The sequence below is a fragment of the Anomaloglossus baeobatrachus genome, chromosome 6 (assembly GCF_048569485.1).
Source record: "Anomaloglossus baeobatrachus isolate aAnoBae1 chromosome 6, aAnoBae1.hap1, whole genome shotgun sequence".
NCBI classification, from domain to species: domain Eukaryota; kingdom Metazoa; phylum Chordata; class Amphibia; order Anura; family Aromobatidae; genus Anomaloglossus; species Anomaloglossus baeobatrachus.
The window spans coordinates 163298677-163317290 of NC_134358.1; the positions used below are offsets into that span (position 1 = coordinate 163298677).

The window sequence follows — 18614 nt, forward strand, 5'->3', positions numbered from 1 at the left end:
CAATTCTCGAAAGACAGCATTATTACAATTCTTAATAGGATTATAATACCAATTCTTAGGGAATTGGTTGTGGTATAACCACCATGGACCAACGCAAGGGTTTGAATAGTGCAGTTAGCATTCATTGCGTATTAATAAACAACACCATGTTCAGTGGCATTTTTCTTTTCTTAAATGGAGAGACTCCAAAAAAAAACAATGATCCTTGTAGAGAAAAATGTGCTCTTTCAAATGATAACAGAATTAATATATTTTAGGGGTACCCTTTTTGGGAAATTTGACCGAAAAATAGGTAAAATTCGTTTTTTTTAAGTTTTTCATCATATGTGGGTGTGAATATTTCCACAAATACATATGCTTTGACCGTGATATTGCAGCAATGCAAAGTCATGAAGATGTTTGTTGTACAGGGTAAAGCACCAGTTCCTATTGGTTTTTGGTCTTGAGTTATATATGGGCAAAGTTTGGCATAAATTTTATGCGAGGCGTTTTGCAAGCTACTTTGACACAAAATTGCGGCCGAAATATTGTTTTGTCATAGCCGGTAATAATTTTATCGCGTTTAGCAGCAAAAGTTGAGCTAGTATGCCAAACTTCAGCATCATAGCCAGTATAGAACTCTAATGGCTATATGCCAAAGTTTGCAAAATCCTCTTAGCTGAAGCCGCAGCCTTGGGGGGGGCCTCCAGTGAAAGGTCAACAGTGCCCAATATATTTGAGATCTGGCACTAAAAATTTACAGAACCTCTTTTCAAACATCCATGTACATCCTTATAAATTTTCAGCAAAATCGGAGAACATCGAGTGGGGACGATTTTTAAAACTGGTCCACTTGACACGGAATGACCCTGCTGCCTTTCTGCATCCATCAAGGAATGTAGATTACGGCATAAGAACCTGTGTGTCAGCCAGTGTTACTCTAATAGGGATCTGCTGCCTTCCGGTCACATATGGATCCTCCCCCTTCATCGATGCTCCCAGCGGTGTCCGGATTGTGGGCGCCATCCGCCATTTCCTGTTACACCGCCGCACATGCTGCTGCATGGGCACAGTCATCTTCTTTCGGCGCGATCTTGTGACATCATGCGAGCAAGTTTCTTTTCCCCCACATGCTCCTCGCGCTTCACAGAGTGCACCCGGAAGGCCTACAGCAAGCAGGGGAGCGCAAGGGGGAGAACGGAGCGGCAGTCCGAGACCCATGGGATGGTCCTGCTGTACACCCCTGCACGGACACCAGATTCCCTAAGGGTTGATTGACGGCGCTTCCAACCCCGAAGAACGGTATCACACAGGACTCACCCTGTTTTTTTCAGACACCGGACGGGGCTGGGTAAGTACAGGCCCTTTCTGGCCAAAATATTCTTGCTTCATACCGCAGTATTTCAGGAACAAGATCTCCCATCAAGGACAGGAAACCAACTGAAGAAGGGGAGAAGTACCACCCTTTTATTTCAGAATGGTTTCCTGTCCTCGCTGGGCAGATCCCTCTCTCATGTGGTGCTGTCATGGGTGAAGGGAAAAGAAGTGTTTTCATTTTCAGGTTTACTATGAATTTATAAAATAAAAATTAAAACAACAGTTACTGTTTTAAGTTCACAGCTTCAGTTTAAAAAAAAACAAAATCAGGAAGTTTCCAGCTGTATATGATGGGTACAATGTATGCTGCCCAGTGAATGTCTTTTTAACAGATGTTTGCAAGGCATATGATGGTTTACTTTGTGTTCAATGTTTTGAACAGTAGTGATCTAAGCTGTGTAATAAAAAAGATACTGCAAAAAAAAAAAAAAAAAAAAAAAAAAAAAGCACATTCTACACAGTATAGAGATCGCTGCTGAGTCACAGGTTTTGTGACGTAATGAGTGTCTCACCAGCGATCTCGCTGTGTGTGACACTAAGCAGCGACCTGGTCCCTGCTGTGAAATCACTGATCGTTACATACTGTTCAGGTTTAGATTAGCTGCAGCAGACGATATTGTAGCAGACGTCTGCTGCAGCTAATCGGTAAGATCAGCTGTTATCCAGTCCTGTTGTGACCGTGCGCGCTCCCGCGGTCACAATGAGATCTGAAGAAGCGAGGGCGCATGCATCGCCCTCTCAGGCACAAGACTAGGTAATGCGGGCTTCAGAAACATGGCGCCGGAGATAAGCGCTATGCGCAGGCACCAACTCCGACGCCATGTTACGGAATAGAAACATTTGCATAGAGTCAGAGAGAGGGAGGAACAGGCGGCGGGGAGGGGGGGGGCGAGAATCATGTGCATAACCCGCCCGGATATTATCATCAGAGGTGCAGCTGTCAGTTACAAAGATGATGAATTTTTAAACTTCACAAACTTGGATTTCAAAGCCTAAACATCCGAGCTGCCCACTAATGGTATGTACAGATCGTGCCAGTACTGCATTGGCTTTCCCTTTAAATTGCTAATTGTACTCACATACACTTAACTAGCCTGAATTCTATGGAGCTTACAAGATAACAGGAAAAACATAAAACAAAAACAACTCACTTATGAAAGTTCTTTAAGCCCTATTTAATGATGACAGTACTCTACTACAAAATCACCTGACAGATTCCATTTAAAGAGTTGGTATAATGGTCCTAAATTTACTTACTTTCAAGTCTGTGAAGACCGATAATACATGGGTGTACATATCAGACTGGTCTATGACTGCTTGTCCCCGCACAGGTCTCTTTACCAGTGCATTACTTCTTCCCTGATTGCTCTCCACAGCCTGCAGGAGAAAATGAATAAACGGTGCATAAACAGATGAAAGAAAAATAAAGCAAATTAGGAAAAAAACATTTTTATTTGCATTTTATATTAAATCTATACATACACCAGAGATACATAAGAACATTTTCTTAACTCCTCTTACCAACGTGTAGCTGTGCTCGGCCTCCAGATATTTCTTGTATTCACAGTTGAGCTTATCGAAGACGGTGGCAATGACAGGCAGCGACGCTCTATCCTTCTCGGATAATACTGAAGAACAAAACTTATTAGCAGAAAGCACATGGGCCAGGGAATAGGTCTTGTCACAAAGAAAAGAGTCTGGCACTTACTCTGTGAGCAAACTGATAAAATAACAGCTTTACAGTCTTTGCGCTGAAGCAAGAAATCCATCAATCGCCCTTTGTCAATGAGCAAGTGAACAATCGGCTGAAGTTTGATACGCAAGTACCAGAGGTATCCTGTGTATAGAAAATAGGGCAGGTGAAAGATTTAGAACCAAGCAGGGACCAGTGATTTCCTATGTTTGCATACAACACACACAAACAGGCGGTGAAATAAGTATTGAACACATCACCAGGGTGATGAAGATGAGGGTGGACATTTCAGCAAGACAAACACACAGCCAAGGAAGAAGGGAATTTTGTTTACTTACCGTAAATTCCTTTTCTTCTAGCCCCTATTGGGAGACCCAGACAATTGGGTGTATAGCTTCTGCCTCTGGAGGCCACACAAAGTATTACACTTTAAAAAGTGTAACCCCTCCCCTCTGCCTATACACCCTCCCGTGCATCACGGGCTCCTCAGTTTTGGTGCAAAAGCAGGAAGGAGAAAACTTATAAATTGGTCTAGGGTAAATTCAATCCGAAGGATGTTCGGAGAACTGAAGACCAAGAACCACAAGAACAATTCAACAACATGTGTACACAAAAGAACAACCAGCCCGAAGGGCACAGGGGTGGGAGCTGGGTCTCCCAATAGGAGCTAGAAGAAAAGGAATTTACGGTAAGTAAACAAAATTCCCTTCTTTGTCGCTCCATTGGGAGACCCAGACAATTGGGACGTCCAAGAGCAGTCCCTGGGTGGGTAAAAGAATACCTCGATAAAAAGAGCCGAAAACAGCCCCCTCTTACAGGTGGGCAACCGCCGCCTGAAGAACTCGCCTACCTAGACTGGCGTCTGCCGAAGCATAGGTATGCACTTGATAGTGCTTCGTGAAAGTGTGCAGACTAGACCACGTAGCTGCCTGACACACCTGCTGAGCCGTCGCCCGGTGCCGCAATGTCCAGGACGCACCTACGGCTCTGGTAGAATGGGCTTTCAGCCCTGAAGGGAACGGGAGCCCAGAAGAATGGTAGGCCTCAAGAATCGGTTCCTTGATCCACCGAGCCAAGGTTGACCTGGAGGCCTGAGAGCCCTTACGCTGGCCAGCGACAAGGACAAAGAGCGCATCTGAACGGCGCAGGGGCGCCATGCGAGACACGTAGAACCGGAGTGCTCTCACTAGATCCAAAGTGTGCAAATCCTTTTCACACTGGTGAATTGGATTAGGGCAAAAGGAAGGCAAGGAGATATCCTGATTTAGATGAAAAGAGGATACCACCTTAGGGAGAAATTCCAGGACAGGACGCAGAACCACCTTATCCTGGTGAAACACCAGGAAGGGGGCTTTGCATGACAGCGCTGCCAGCTCAGACACTCTCCGAAGTGATGTGACTGCCACCAGGAAGGCCACCTTCTGCGAAAGACGGGAGAGAGAGACATCCCGCAGCGGCTCAAAAGGCAGCTTTTGAAGAGCCGTCAGGACCTTGTTAAGATCCCAAGGTTCCAACGGACGTTTGTAAGGTGGGACCATGTGACAGACCCCCTGCAGGAACGTGCGGACCTGCGGAAGCCTGGCTAGACGCTTTTGAAAAAATACGGAGAGCGCAGATACTTGGCCCTTGAGAGAGCCGAGGGACAAACCCTTGTCCATTCCAGATTGTAGGAATGAAAGGAATGTGGGTAAGGCAAACGGCCATGGAGGAAAACCGTTATCAGCGCACCAGGATAGGAAGATTTGCCAAGACCTGTAATAGATCTTGGCGGACGTTGGCTTCCTGGCTTGTCTCATGGTGGCAATGACATCCTGAGATAACCCTGAAGACGCTAGGAGCCAGGACTCAATGGCCACACAGTCAGGTTGAGGGCCACAGAATTCAGATGGAAAAACGGGCCTTGTGACAGCAAGTCTGGGCGGTCTGGAAGTGCCCACGGTTGACCCACCGTGAGATGCCACAGATCCGGATACCACGACCGCCTCGGCCAGTCTGGAGCGACGAGAATGGCGCGACGGCAGTCGGACCTGATCTTGCGTAGTACCCTGGGCAGCATCGCTAGAGGGGGAAACACATAAGGCAGTCGAAACTGCGACCAATCCTGGACTAAAGCGTCCGCTGCCAGAGCTCTGTGATCCTGAGACCGTGCCATGAAGGTCGGGACCTTGTTGTTGTGTCGTAACGCCATGAGATCGACGTCCGGCGTTCCCCAGCGGCGACAGATCTCTCGAAACACGTCTGGGTGCAGAGACCATTCCCCCGCGTCCATGCCCTGACGACTGAGAAAATCTGCTTCCCAGTTTTCTACGCCCGGGATGTGAACTGCGGAGATGGTGGAGCCTGTGGCTTCCACCCACTGCAGAATCCGCCTGACTTCCTGGAAGGCTTGACGACTGCGAGTGCCGCCTTGGTGGTTGATGTAGGCGACGGCAGTGGCGTTGTCCGACTGGATTCGGATCTGCCTGCCCTCCAACCACCGATGGAAAGCCAATAGGGCTAGATATACTGCCCTTATCTCCAGGACATTGATCTGAAGGGACGATTCTATCGGAGTCCAGGTTCCTTGAGCCCTGTGGTGGAGAAAAACCGCTTCCTAACCTGACAGGCTCGCGTCTGTGGTGACCACAGCCCAGGTTGGAGGAAGGAAGGATTTTCCCCGAGACAGATGTGGGTAGGAGCCACCCCTGAAGTGATGTTTTGGTTGCAAGGGAAAGAGATGTTCTTGTCGAGGGAAGCCGCACTCTTGTCCCATTTGCGAAGAATGTCCCATTGGAGTGGCCGTAGATGGAATTGCGCGAATGGCACTGCCTCCATAGCTGCAACCATCTTCCCCAGGAAGTGCATGAGGCGCCGTAAGGGGTGTGACTGACTCCGAAGAAGTGATTGCACCCCCGCCTGCAGAGAAAGCTGTTTGTCGCACGGCAGCTTGACTAACGCTTGCTGGGTATGAAACTCCATCCCGAGATAAGTCAGTGATTGGGTCGGCGTCAACTTGGATTTCGGGAAATTGATGATCCACCCGAACTGCTGGAGAGTCGCCAGAGTGACGGTAAGACTTTGTTGACACGCCACCCGAGAAGGGGCCCTGACTAGGAGATCGTCCAAGTAGGGGATCACCGAGTGGCCCTGAGAGTGCAGGACCGCCACGACAGATGCCATGACCTTTTTGAAAACCCGTGGGGCTGTCGCCAGGCCGAAGGGCAATGCGACGAACTGGAGGTGTTCGTCCCCTATGGCGAACCGCAGGAAACGTTGATGTTCGGGTGCGATCGGCTCATGGAGATAAGCATCCTTGATGTCGATCGATGCTAGGAAGTCTCCTTGTGACATTGAAGCGATGACTGAGCGGAGAGATTCCATCCGAAACCGTCTGGTTCTCACATATCTGTTGAGCAGCTTGAGGTCCAGAACGGGACGGAATGACCCGTCCTTTTTTGGCACCACGAACAAGTTGGAGTAAAATCCGCGACCACGTTCCTGAAATGGGACGGGAATCACCACTCCTTCCATCTTCAGAGCGTCCACTGCCTGAAGAAGTGCGTCGGCCTGTGCAGGGGGTGGGGAGGTTCTGAAGAAACGAGCCGCAGGACGAGAGCTGAACTCTATCCTGTAACCATGAGACAGAATGTCTCTCACCGAACGGTCTTGAACGTGTGGCCACCAGGCGTCGCCAAAGCGGGAGAGCCTGCCACCGACCGAGGATGTGGGTAGATGAGGCCGAGAGTCATGAGGAGGCCATCTTGGAGGCAGTGCCTCCTGCGGCCTTTTGAGGGCGTGACTTGGACCGCCACGCATAGGAGTTCCTCTTGAGAAATCATTTTTTTTTTTCTTTTTTCTATGAGTGGATGTGTGCCTCCTTCCACACAAAGCATAAAACTGGGGAGCCCGTGGTCCACGGGAGGGTGTATAGGCAGAGGGGAGGGGTTACACTTTTTAAAGTGTAATACTTTGTGTGGCCTCCAGAGGCAGAAGCTATACACCCAATTGTCTGGGTCTCCCAATGGAGCGACAAAGAAATTCTCAATTTGTTTCAGAGAAAGAAAATAAAACTGCTAGAATTCCCCAGCCAATCACCTGGACAATTTATGGAAGGAACTAAAAGCTCAGAATTTATAGGAGCCCACCAAACCTGCAGGATTTGAAGAGTGTTTGTATGGAGGAATGGGACAAAAATCACACTTGAGCAATGCATGTGACTAGTTTCTCCATAAAGGGGACATCTTGAAGCGTTCATCACCCAACAAAAGGTTTTGTACAAAATATAGTTACATTTCAACAAGCGTGTTCAATACTTTTTCCCGGTTTCATTTCTCATTATTACACATCACAAAATGTATGGATATATACATATATCTATCTTTTTTAAAATCCATTCTTAGCTAATCTGTCTGCACATCAGAGGGCTATTACTCTAGTGGGGGGTTTTGTAGCTACACTGACACACTGTGACAAACTCATCTGTTTGCAGGAAGTTCAGGTGTTTTCACATCCCAGAAGTAAAGGAACAATCCAGTGATGAAGGAAATGCACACAAGATATGTGAACTATCTATTCAGTCCCAAATATATAAAATGTTTTCGATCACTGGCAATCATGTTGAAGTGTGGGAGCACAAGGCTTGTCATTCAGATGAGTACCAGTTTGTCCATCAACACAATGTAAAGCATTTAAGATCATTTACAAAATCCAGTCTTACCTTCACTAGCGCTGATGATGATGTCTGGTTGAAAAACAATCCAAGAAGAAGAATCTGTTCCAGATTTTAAGATGATATTTAACAACATTTCAGATAAGTGACTGTACACACGTAACAGTTATGTCGCATTTTCTGCTCAGATGTGCCACAAAAAGTGAATAAGAGACCTGAAGTCTCATGCACAAGTTGCTTATTTTGTTTCTTGCAAATTTGCAGAAGATTTACCGTATTTTTCGGACTATAAAAGACGCACTTTTTCCCCCCCAAATGTTGGGGGAAAGTGAGGGGTGCGTCTTATAGTCTGAATGTGGCTGCGGGGAATGAGGGTGCTGCGGTGGAGCGGGTCATCTGTGGCATGAGCAGGCTGCAGCAGCACCTGCTGTGACCACGTGGGCCCGCTCATTTCATATACACGCCCATCCTCCCGCCCATCATCTCTCAGCCCTGAAGCCGGCGCTGACAGGTGGGCGGGATGATGGGCGGGGGATGCTCGCATAATTAACAGCCGGTCCGCTTGATCACCCCTGGCAACTACAGCCTGGAGAGATCATGTGCAGTTATATTCACTGCACCCCACACATCATCATCAGCGCGAGGGGCAGTGAATAAGTATACCCACCCATCACCGTTATCTGCAGCATCGCAATCTCCTCCTGTCTGCCGGCCAGCTGATCTGTGTAGAGAGCGGTGAGCACAGCGATAACGTCATCGCTGTGCGCAGCATTAGTCTCAACACAGGTCAGCTGGCAGGCACACAGGAGGAGATCACGATGCTGCAGACAACAGTGACTGCTTCACACTCCAGCGGCGCTGCTGCCGACACTGTCAGGAGGAGGAGCGACGCTGCATGGAGCGAGGAATGGTGAGTATAAATGTTTATTTTTTTTTGTGTGCCACAGGATACAGGCCATATAGCATGATGGGGGTATATACCAGGATGGATGGGGGTATATAGCAGGATGGATGGGGGTATATATCAGGATAAGGGCATATACCATGATGGCGGTATGTAGCAGGATGGGGGCTATACCATGATGGCAGTATATAGCAGGATGGGAATATATACCAAAATGGGGGACATATATATACAAGGATGGGGATCATATAAAAGGCAGGAGGATCATTACCAGGATGGGGTACCTTAGTAGAGAATTTGGGGACATTACCCCCATAACAGTGTCAGCAGCAGATCCTCGACCCATAAGTGTGTCATGACCACATTTCTTGCTTAAAGAAGGGAATTTTGTTTACTTACCGTAAATTCCTTTTTTTCTAGCTCCTATTGGGAGACCCAGACAATTGGGTGTATAGCTTCTGCCTCCGGAGGCCACACAAAGTATTACACTTTAAAAAGTGTAACCCCTCCCCTCTGCCTATACACCCTCCCGTGGATCACGGGCTCCTCAGTTTTGGTGCAAAAGCAGGAAGGAGAAAACTTATAAATTGGTCTAGGGTAAATTCAATCCGAAGGATGTTCGGAGAACTGAAGACCATGAACCAAAAGAACAATTCAACATCAACAACATGTGTACACAAAAGAACAACCAGCCCGAAGGGTACAGGGGCGGGTGCTGGGTCTCCCAATAGGAGCTAGAAGAAAAGGAATTTACGGTAAGTAAACAAAATTCCCTTCTTCTTTGTCGCTCCATTGGGAGACCCAGACAATTGGGACGTCCAAGAGCAGTCCCTGGGTGGGGAAAAGAATACCTCGATAAAAAGAGCCGAAAAAACGGCCCCCTCTTACAGGTGGGCAACCGCCGCCTGAAGGACTCGCCTACCTAGACTGGCGTCTGCCGAAGCATAGGTATGCACTTGATAGTGTTTCGTGAAAGTGTGCAGACTAGACCACGTAGCTGCCTGACACACCTGCTGAGCCATAGCCCGGTGCCGCAATGCCCAGGACGCGCCCACGGCTCTGGTAGAATGGGCTTTCAGCCCTGAAGGAAGCGGGAGCCCAGAAGAACGGTAGGCTTCGAGAATCGGTTCCTTGATCCACCGAGCCAAGGTTGACCTGGAAGCCTGAGAGCCCTTACGCTGGCCAGCGACAAGGACAAAGAGCGCATCTGAACGACGCAGGGGCGCCGTGCGAGACACGTAGAGCCGAAGTGCTCTCACAAGATCCAAAGAGTGCAAATCCTTTTCACACTGGTGAATTGGATTAGGGCAAAATGAAGGCAAGGAGATATCCTGATTGAGATGAAAAGGGGATACCACCTTAGGGAGAAATTCCGGGACCGGACGCAGAACCACCTTATCCTGGTGAAACACCAGGAAGGGGGCTTTGCATGACAGCGCTGCGAGCTCAGACACTCTCCGAAGTGATGTGACTGCCACTAGGAAGGCCACCTTCTGCGAAAGACGTGATAGAGAAACATCCCGCAGCGGCTCGAAAGGTGGTTTTTGAAGAGCCGTTAGAACCCTGTTAAGATCCCAGGGTTCCAGCGGACGCTTGTAAGGTGGGACTATGTGGCAAACTCCCTGCAGGAACGTGCGGACCTGCGGAAGCCTGGCTAGACGCTTCTGAAAAAACACGGAGAGCGCCGATACTTGGCCCTTGAGAGAGCCGAGTGACAAACCTTTGTCCATTCCAGATTGTAGGAATGAAAGAAAAGTGGGTAAGGCAAACTGCCATGGAGGAAAACCGTTATTAGCGCACCAGGATAGGAAGATTTGCCAAGACCTGTAATAGATCTTGGAGGACGTAGGCTTCCTGGCCTGTCTCATGGTGGCAATGACATCCTGAGATAACCCTGAAGATGCTAGGAGCCAGGACTCAATGGCCACACAGTCAGGTTGAGGGCCACAGAATTCAGATGGAAAAACGGGCCTTGTGACAGCAAGTCTGGGCGGTCTGGAAGTGCCCACGGTTGACCCACCGTGAGATGCCACAGATCCGGATACCACGACCGTCTCGGCCAGTCTGGAGAGACGAGAATGGCGCGACGGCAGTCGGACCTGATCTTGCGTAGCACTCTGGGCAGCATCGCCAGAGGAGGAAACACATAAGGCAGTCGAAACTGCGACCAATCCTGGACTAACGCGTCCGCCGCCAGAGCTCTGTGATCCTAAGACCGTGCCATGAATGCCGGGACCTTGTTGTTGTGCCGTGACGCCATGAGATCGACATCCGGTGTTCCCCAGCGGCGACAGATCTCTCGAAACACGTCTGGGTGCAGAGACCATTCCCACGCGTCCATGCTCTGACGACTGAGAAAATCTGCTTCCCAGTTTTCTACGCCCGGGATGTGAACTGCGGAGATGGTGGAGGCTGTGGCTTCCACCCACTGCAGAATCCGACGGACTTCCTGGAAGGCTAGACGACTGCGAGTGCCGCCTTGGTGGTTGATGTAGGCGACGGCAGTGGCGTTGTCCGACTGGATACGGATCTGCCTGCCATCCAGCCACCGATGAAAAGCCAATAGGGCTAGATACACTGCCCTTATCTCCAGTATAGTGATCTGAAGGGATGACTATCGGAGTCCAGGTTCCCTGAGCCCTGTGGTGGAGAAAAACCGCTCCCCAACCTGACAGGCTCGCGTCCGTGGTGACCACAGCCCAGGTTGGGGGTAGGAAGGATTTTCCCCGCGACAGAGATGTGGGTAGGAGCCACCACTGAAGTGATGTTTTGGTTGCAAGGGAAAGAGAGACGTTCTTGTCGAGGGAAGCCGCACTCTTGTCCCATTTGCGGAGAGTGTCCCATTGGAGTGGCCGAAGATGGAATTGCGCGAACGGGACTGCCTCTATAGCTGCCACCATCTTCCCCAGGAAGTGCATGAGGCGCCTTAAGGGGTGTGACTGACTCCGAAGAAGGGATTGCACCCCTGCCTGCAGAGAAAGCTGTTTGTCGCTCGGAAGCTTGACTAACGCTTGCTGGGTATGAAACTCCATCCCAAGGTACGTCAGTGATTGGGTCGGTGTCAACTTGGATTTCGGGAAGTTGATGATCCACCCGGACCGCTGGAGAGTCGCCAGAGCGACGGATAGACTTCATTGACACGCCACCCGAGACGGGGCCCTGACTAGGAGATCGTCCAAGTAGGGGATCACCGAGTGGCCCTGAGAATGCAGGACCGCCACAACGGATGCCATGACTTTGGTGAAAACCCGTGGGGCTGTCACCAAGCCGAAAGGCAATGCCACGAACTGAAGGTGTTCGTCCCCGATGGCGAAACGCAGGAAACGTTGATGTTCGGGTGCGATCGGTACATGGAGATAAGCATCCTTGATGTCGATCGATGCTAGGAAGTCTCCTTGTGACATCGAGGCGATGACCGAGCGGAGAGATTCCATCCGAAACCGTCTGGTTCTCACATGTCTGTTGAGTAGCTTGAGGTCCAGAACGGGACGGAATGACCCGTGCTTTTTTGGCACCACGAACAAGTTGGAGTAAAATCCACGACCACGTTCCTGAAGGGGAACGGGGATCACAACTCCTTCCATCTTTAGAGCGTTCACTGCCTGAAAAAGTGCGTCGGCCTGAGCGGGGGGCGGAGAGGTTCTGAAGAAACGAGCCGCAGGACGAGAGCTGAACTCTATTCTGTAACCATGAGACAGAATGTCTCTCACCCATCGGTCTTGAACATGTGGCGACCAGGCATCGCCAAAGCGGTAGAGCCTGCCACCGACCGAGGATGCGGCTAGGGGAGGCCGAGAGTCATGAGGAGGCCGTCTTGGAGGCAGTGCCTCCTGCGGCCTTTTGCGGGCGTGACTTGGATCGCCACGCATAGGAGTTCCTCTGGCCTTTCTCCAGGCCTGTTGGACGAAGAGGATTGGGACTTAGCGGAGGGACGAAAGGACCGAAACCTCGATTGGATTTTTCTCTGTTGAGGTCTCTTAGGTTTGGCCTGGGGTAAGGAGGAATCCTTTCCTTTGGATTCCTTAATAATCTCATCCAATCGTTCGCCAAACAAACGTTCGCCAGAAAAAGGCAAACCAGTTAAGAACCTCTTGGAAGCCGAGTCTGCCTTCCATTCGCGCAGCCACATGGCCCTGCGGACTGCCACGGAGTTAGCAGATGCTACCGCCGTACGGCTAGCGGAGTCCAGGACGGCATTCATGGCGTAGGACGAAAAGGCTGACGCCTGAGAGGTCAAAGACGCAACTTGCGGAGCAGAATTCCGTGTGACAGCATTAATCTCAGTCAGACAAGCCGAGATTGCTTGGAGTGCCCACACGGCTGCAAAGGCCGGGGCGAAAGCCGCGCCCGTGGCCTCATAGATGGACTTCACCAGGAGCTCTGTCTGTCAGTGGCATCCTTCAGGGATGAGCCATCTGCAACAGACACCACGGACCTAGCCGCCAATCTGGAGACTGGAGGATCCACCTTGGGACAGTGAGCCCAACCCTTAACGACTTCAGATGGGAAGGGGTAACGCGTGTCAGTGAGGCGTTTAGCAAAGCGCTTGTCCGGGACCGCTCTGGGCTTCTGGACAGCGTCCCTGAAGTTAGAGTGATCAAAAAACGTATTGCGCGTACGTTTGGGGAACCGAAACTGGTGTTTCTCCTGCTGAGACGCCGACTCCTCTACAGGAGGAGGCGGGGGAGAGAGATCCAACACCTGGTTGATGGACGAGATAAGATCATTTACTAAGGCGTCCCCCTCAGGTGTATCAAGGTTAAGGGCGACGTCAGGGTCAGAGCCCTGAGCTCCCACGTCCGCCTCATCTTCCAGAGAGTCCTCAAGCTGGGATCCCGAGCAGCGAGAGGAAGTCGGGGAAGAGTCCCAGCGAGGCCGCTTAGCAGGTCTGGGGCTGCGATCCGGGCAGGAGTCCTCCGCCTGAGACCGAGGGGCCAACCTGGGAGCGCGCTGCGGCGCGGACCGAGAGGGGCCTGGAGGCGACGAGCTAACAGGGGCCGGGGCCTGTGAAAGGTCCGGTCTGGACTGCAAAGCCTCAAGTAGCTTAGAAGACCATTTGTCCATAGACAGTGCAATGGAATGAGAAAGAGACTCAGAGTTTCTCAGCAAAAGAGGCGAACTCTGTCCCTGCAGCCTGGTCAGGGGGAGCAGGGGGGTCTACATGAGCCGAGGGGCCCACCAGTGTCCGAGGCTCCGGCTGAGCAAGCGAGGCAGGAGTCGAGCATTGCTCACAGTGAGGGTAGGTGGAACCCGCAGGTAACATAGCCCCACAAGAGGTACAGGCCGCGAAAAAAACCTGTGCCTTAGCCGCTTTGCTCCTTGTGGACGACATGCTGTTGTCTCCTAGGAGAGTGACCACTGAGGGTATATGGGAAGGGGTATACAGCCCGACCGAACAGATATAGAGATATAGAGATATAGATATAGAGAGAGATTATATAATATATATATATATATATATATATATATATATATATATATATATATATATATATATATATGTATGTATGTATGTATGTATGTATGTATGTATGTATGTATGTATGTATGTATGTATGTATGTATGTATGTATGTATCTATCTATTCCGGCACCCTAGGGGGACCAGCACAGGGTGACCGGTGTGGCTTACCGACCACTAGCGAGCGGAGTGTGTCCTCCAGATTCCCTGCCTTGGATCCCCCGGAGCTGCAGAGCTGTTCACTGAGAAGCCTCCACCGGCAGAATGCCAGAAAATGGCTGCCGGAGCTCTCAGGGGAGGAGTGGGGCCGTGGGCGGCGCCAGCAAAAGTGTGGGAATCTGGGGTCCCCACAGTGATCAGTGAGGGGGGAGGAAGACATGCAGGATGCTCCAGCCCACACATCCGACGTCATGTCGGTAATCCCGCCCTTACCCCTGACAGGCAGGCCCGGGGGCGGGATTTTTGCGACTAGGCCGCGATGAAGCCGGGGACTTAATTTGAGGCCGCGCCCGACAAGCAGGCACGGTCGGCGCGGAAGTCCACCGGCCTCCTCAATTCAGCAGCTGCCGCGGCTTCCGGGAAGAAGGTGCGCTCCTTGCACAATCCCCTATGGGGACACAGAGTACCTTTGAGTTGCAGGGCCCGGTCCCTGAGGTCGAAGAGGCTCCGGTCCGGCAGGTTCCCACAGGGGCTGCGGATGGAGCACGGTCCCAGCAACTGGATGACTGCTTAGGATCCCACTTCTCCCAGAGCCGCATAAGGGATGGTGAAGGAGACGGCATGTGGCTCCAGCCTCTGTACCCGCAATGGGTACTTCAACCTTAACAACACCGCCGACATAGTGGGGTGAGAAGGGAACATGCCGGGGGGCCCCGTGGGGGCCCTCTTTTCTTCCAACCGACATAACTAAGTATGAGATGCATGAGTGGATGTGTGCCTCCTTCCACACAAAGCATAAAACTGAGGAGCCCGTGATCCACGGGAGGGTGTATAGGCAGAGGGGAGGGGTTACACTTTTTAAAGTGTAATACTTTGTGTGGCCTCCGGAGGCAGAAGCTATACACCCAATTGTCTGGGTCTCCCAATGGAGCGACAAAGAAATGTTATTTTCCTATTTTCCTCCTCTAAAACCAGGGTGCGTCTTATGGTCTGGTGCGTCATAGTCCGAAAAAGACGGTATATCCGCATGCTAATTCTTTCAGTGTTTTTGCTGTAGATTTCACCCATACTAATGAATGTGGGGAAAATGCATCAAAAAACGAGTCAAAAACGCATGCATTTGATGCTGCTTTTTTCCTGCCAACCCATCAGTATTCGCAGAAGATTTTATCTGCTGCAAATACGGAGTATGTGAATTAGACTCCGTAATGCCGTAAGCGGTAATGTAACTGGAAATTCAGGGCCTCAATATCAAATCTGTTACCGCTGCCAACATCTGTGTGTCATTTATAATACTGGCATCATCTTATGTGGGGGAGCTGCCCCCTCTGTACCTCTATAGCCACTCCCCAAGCAGTAGCCATATTTCTTGGTCACCGCTCAGTATGTATGTATACATATTTTTTTATTTCCCTTATCAAACCATCCAAATAACTGAGCCATAAAAAAACCAACAATTTGGCAAGTAATATAGACAGCAAATTTCTCTAATTCTGCAGGTGCAAAGTAATACATGATCTGTTAAAAGGATACAGAGTTTACATTGTATAGGGGTCTGCCCAGGAACAGCTGACGGACCTGCAGGAAGAGCATGTATTAGTGATGTCAGCGATGAACTAGGACTACGGTTATAGACAATGTGGCCAGAATTTGGAAGTCCCACAAAAGGGCAAGTATCACTATGTAGCCACTCCCATATTTACTCTTGGCTTTGGTGGCTGGCACCAGAACTTTGTACCTGTTATTGGCATCTGGTAAGGGTGGATGGAGCGAGCAGGAAGCACTGGCTGGTGCAATACGACTGTACCATCAAACTCCCCGCGAAGGCGAATGTCAAAGATTACAGATGTCTGAAAGAGAAGAGAAGGCAGTCACTGACGACTCCTGTCGACTCCATTAACACATCCAATACCAAAATCACTTTTACCTCTGTATCTTGGTGATGGACAACAACCAGATTATCAATGACATTTAGAGCAAATTTTCCTGTTCTGTTCAGTCTTAAGATGTGCATCTTTTTACATGAGCCATCCCTAAGAGAAAAAATACAGTATAAACATAAGGTCATACAGAATAAACACAATAATACATTTCTATCTGCCTTACGACTGCTCCTGTGTAAAGTTACTATTAAAGGGGATCTGTCACCAGATTTCACAATACAAACCGCATACATGATTTAATAGAGCAGTTAAGGCCCCGTTACACTATACTCTGACGCTATGTCGTCGGGGTCACGGTTTTCGTGACGCACTTCCGTCGTCGTTAGCGTCGGCATTGCGTGTGACACCTACGAGCGACTCCAAACAATCGTAAAAATAGCGAAGATCATTGACACGTCGTTCATTTTCAAAATATTGTTCGTCGTTTGGAACGCAGCAGACATATTGGTACGTTTGACACCCTGCCAATGACGAACATCGTTAGTGCGTCCATCATCATCGACGCGACACTTGACACTTTGACACTTTCCCTGACGAAGCCGCCTGCGTGCGGCGATACGCGTGGGGCTGTTGCACACCCCGTGACCACCCCTGTCCTAACCATCACAGCTGCCTATCCCTAACAGGGGCTTTGCCTTGGGCATGGAGCATTCGTTTTGACAGCCTCACCTTTCCCACTTACATGCTGAGCCTTTTTTCACCCCGGCTCTCTACTGGCCCGTTTAAGGACTTGCCTCTACACTCGGCTGTCCTCAGTCCTATTGGTATTTAATAATGTTGGTTTGCATGCTATTTTACATGCACTGGTCACGTCTATGATTACAACTGATTGCCTTCTACATTTCTCACCGAGTGTCCAGAAAGAAGGGAATTTTGTTACTTACCGTAAATTCCTTTTCTTCTAGCTCCTATTGGGAGACCCAGACGATGGGGTGTATAGCTACTGCCTCCGGAGGCCACACAAAGCATTACACTAAAAAGTGTAAGGCCCCTCCCCTTCTGGCTATACACCCCCAGTGGGATCACTGGCTCACCAGTTTTAGTGCCAAAGCAAGAAGGAGGAAAGCCAATAACTGGTTTAAACAAATTCACTCCGAAGTAACCTCAGAGAACTGAAAACCATTCAACATGAACAACATGTGGACCCGAAAAACCAACCCAAAAATCCCGAAGGACAACAGGGCGGGTGCTGGGTCTCCCAATAGGAGCTAGAAGAAAAGGAATTTACGGTAAGTAACAAAATTCCCTTCTTCTTCGGCGCTCCATTGGGAGACCCAGACGATTGGGACGTCCAAAAGCTGTCCCTGGGTGGGTAAAGAAATACCTCATGTTAGAGCTGCAAAGACAGCCCTCCCCTACGGGGAGGCAACTGCCGCCTGCAGGACTCTTCTACCTAGGCTGGCGTCCGCCGAAGCATAGGTATGCACCTGATAATGTTTGGTGACAGTGTGCAGACTCGACCAGGTAGCTGCCTGGCACACCTGTTGAGCCGTAGCCTGGTGTCGTAATGCCCAGGACGCACCCACGGCTCTGGTAGAATGGGCCTACAGCCCTGATGGAACCGGAAGCACAGCAGAACGGTAGGCTTCAAGAATTGGTTCCTTGATCCATCGAGCCAGGGTGGCTTTGGAAGCCTGCGACCCTTTGCGCTGACCAGCGACAAGTATAAAGAGTGCATCCGAGCGGCGCAGGGGCGCCGTGCGGGAAAAGTAGATTCTGAGCTCTCTCATCAGATCCAACAAATGCAAATCCAATTCATATCGAAGAACTGGATGAGGACAAAAGGAAGGTAAGGAGATATCCTGACTGAGATGAAAGTGGGATACCACCTTAGGGAGAAACCCCGTAATCAGGCGCAGCACTACCTTGTCTTGGTGAAACACCAGGAAAGGAGCTTTGGATGACCGCGCTGCTAGCTCGGACACTCTCTGAAGAGACGTGACCGTTACTAAAAAAGCCACTTTCTGTGACAGTCGAGAAAGTGAAAAAAACATCCCTCAGAGGCCCCAAGGGCGGCTCCTGGAGAGCCATAAGTACCCTGTGCAGATCCCATGGGTCTAACGGCCTCTTGTACGGAGGGAGAATGCGACCAACCCCCTGCAGGAACGTGCGTACCTGAGGAAGACGTACTATGCGATTCTGAAAGAATACAGACAGCGCTGGGACTCGTCCGTTAAGGGAGCCGAGCGACAAACCATTTCCCAAACTAGATTGCAGGAAGGAAGGAAAGGTAGGCAATGCAAATGTCCAGGGAGACACTCCCTGAGCAGAGCGCTAAGAGAAGAATATCTGCCACGTCTTGTGGTAGATCGTGGCAGACGTCAGCTTCCTAGCCCGTCTCATGGTGGCAATGACGACTTGAGACAATCCTGAAGACGCTAGGATCCCGGGCTCGATGGCCACACAGTCATGATCAGGGTCGTAGAATTCAGTGGAAAAAACGGCCCTTGG

General features: G+C 50.2%; 1 protein-coding gene across 2 annotated transcripts in view; it reads right to left on the reverse strand.

The window, feature by feature from the left end:
• Positions 1-18614, reverse strand: part of RMC1 (regulator of MON1-CCZ1) — a 78859-nt gene that overhangs the window by 28233 nt on the left and 32012 nt on the right. For both annotated transcript variants that reach the window (XM_075353350.1, XM_075353349.1), the window contains 7 exons: positions 16148-16253; positions 15959-16070; positions 15754-15798; positions 7746-7799; positions 3065-3193; positions 2878-2984; positions 2614-2733 (listed from right to left, as the gene is read on the reverse strand). In XM_075353350.1, coding sequence (XP_075209465.1) covers positions 2614-2733; positions 2878-2984; positions 3065-3193; positions 7746-7799; positions 15754-15798; positions 15959-16070; positions 16148-16253 — 673 coding nt within the window. The remainder of the gene's footprint in view (positions 1-2613; positions 2734-2877; positions 2985-3064; positions 3194-7745; positions 7800-15753; positions 15799-15958; positions 16071-16147; positions 16254-18614) is intronic.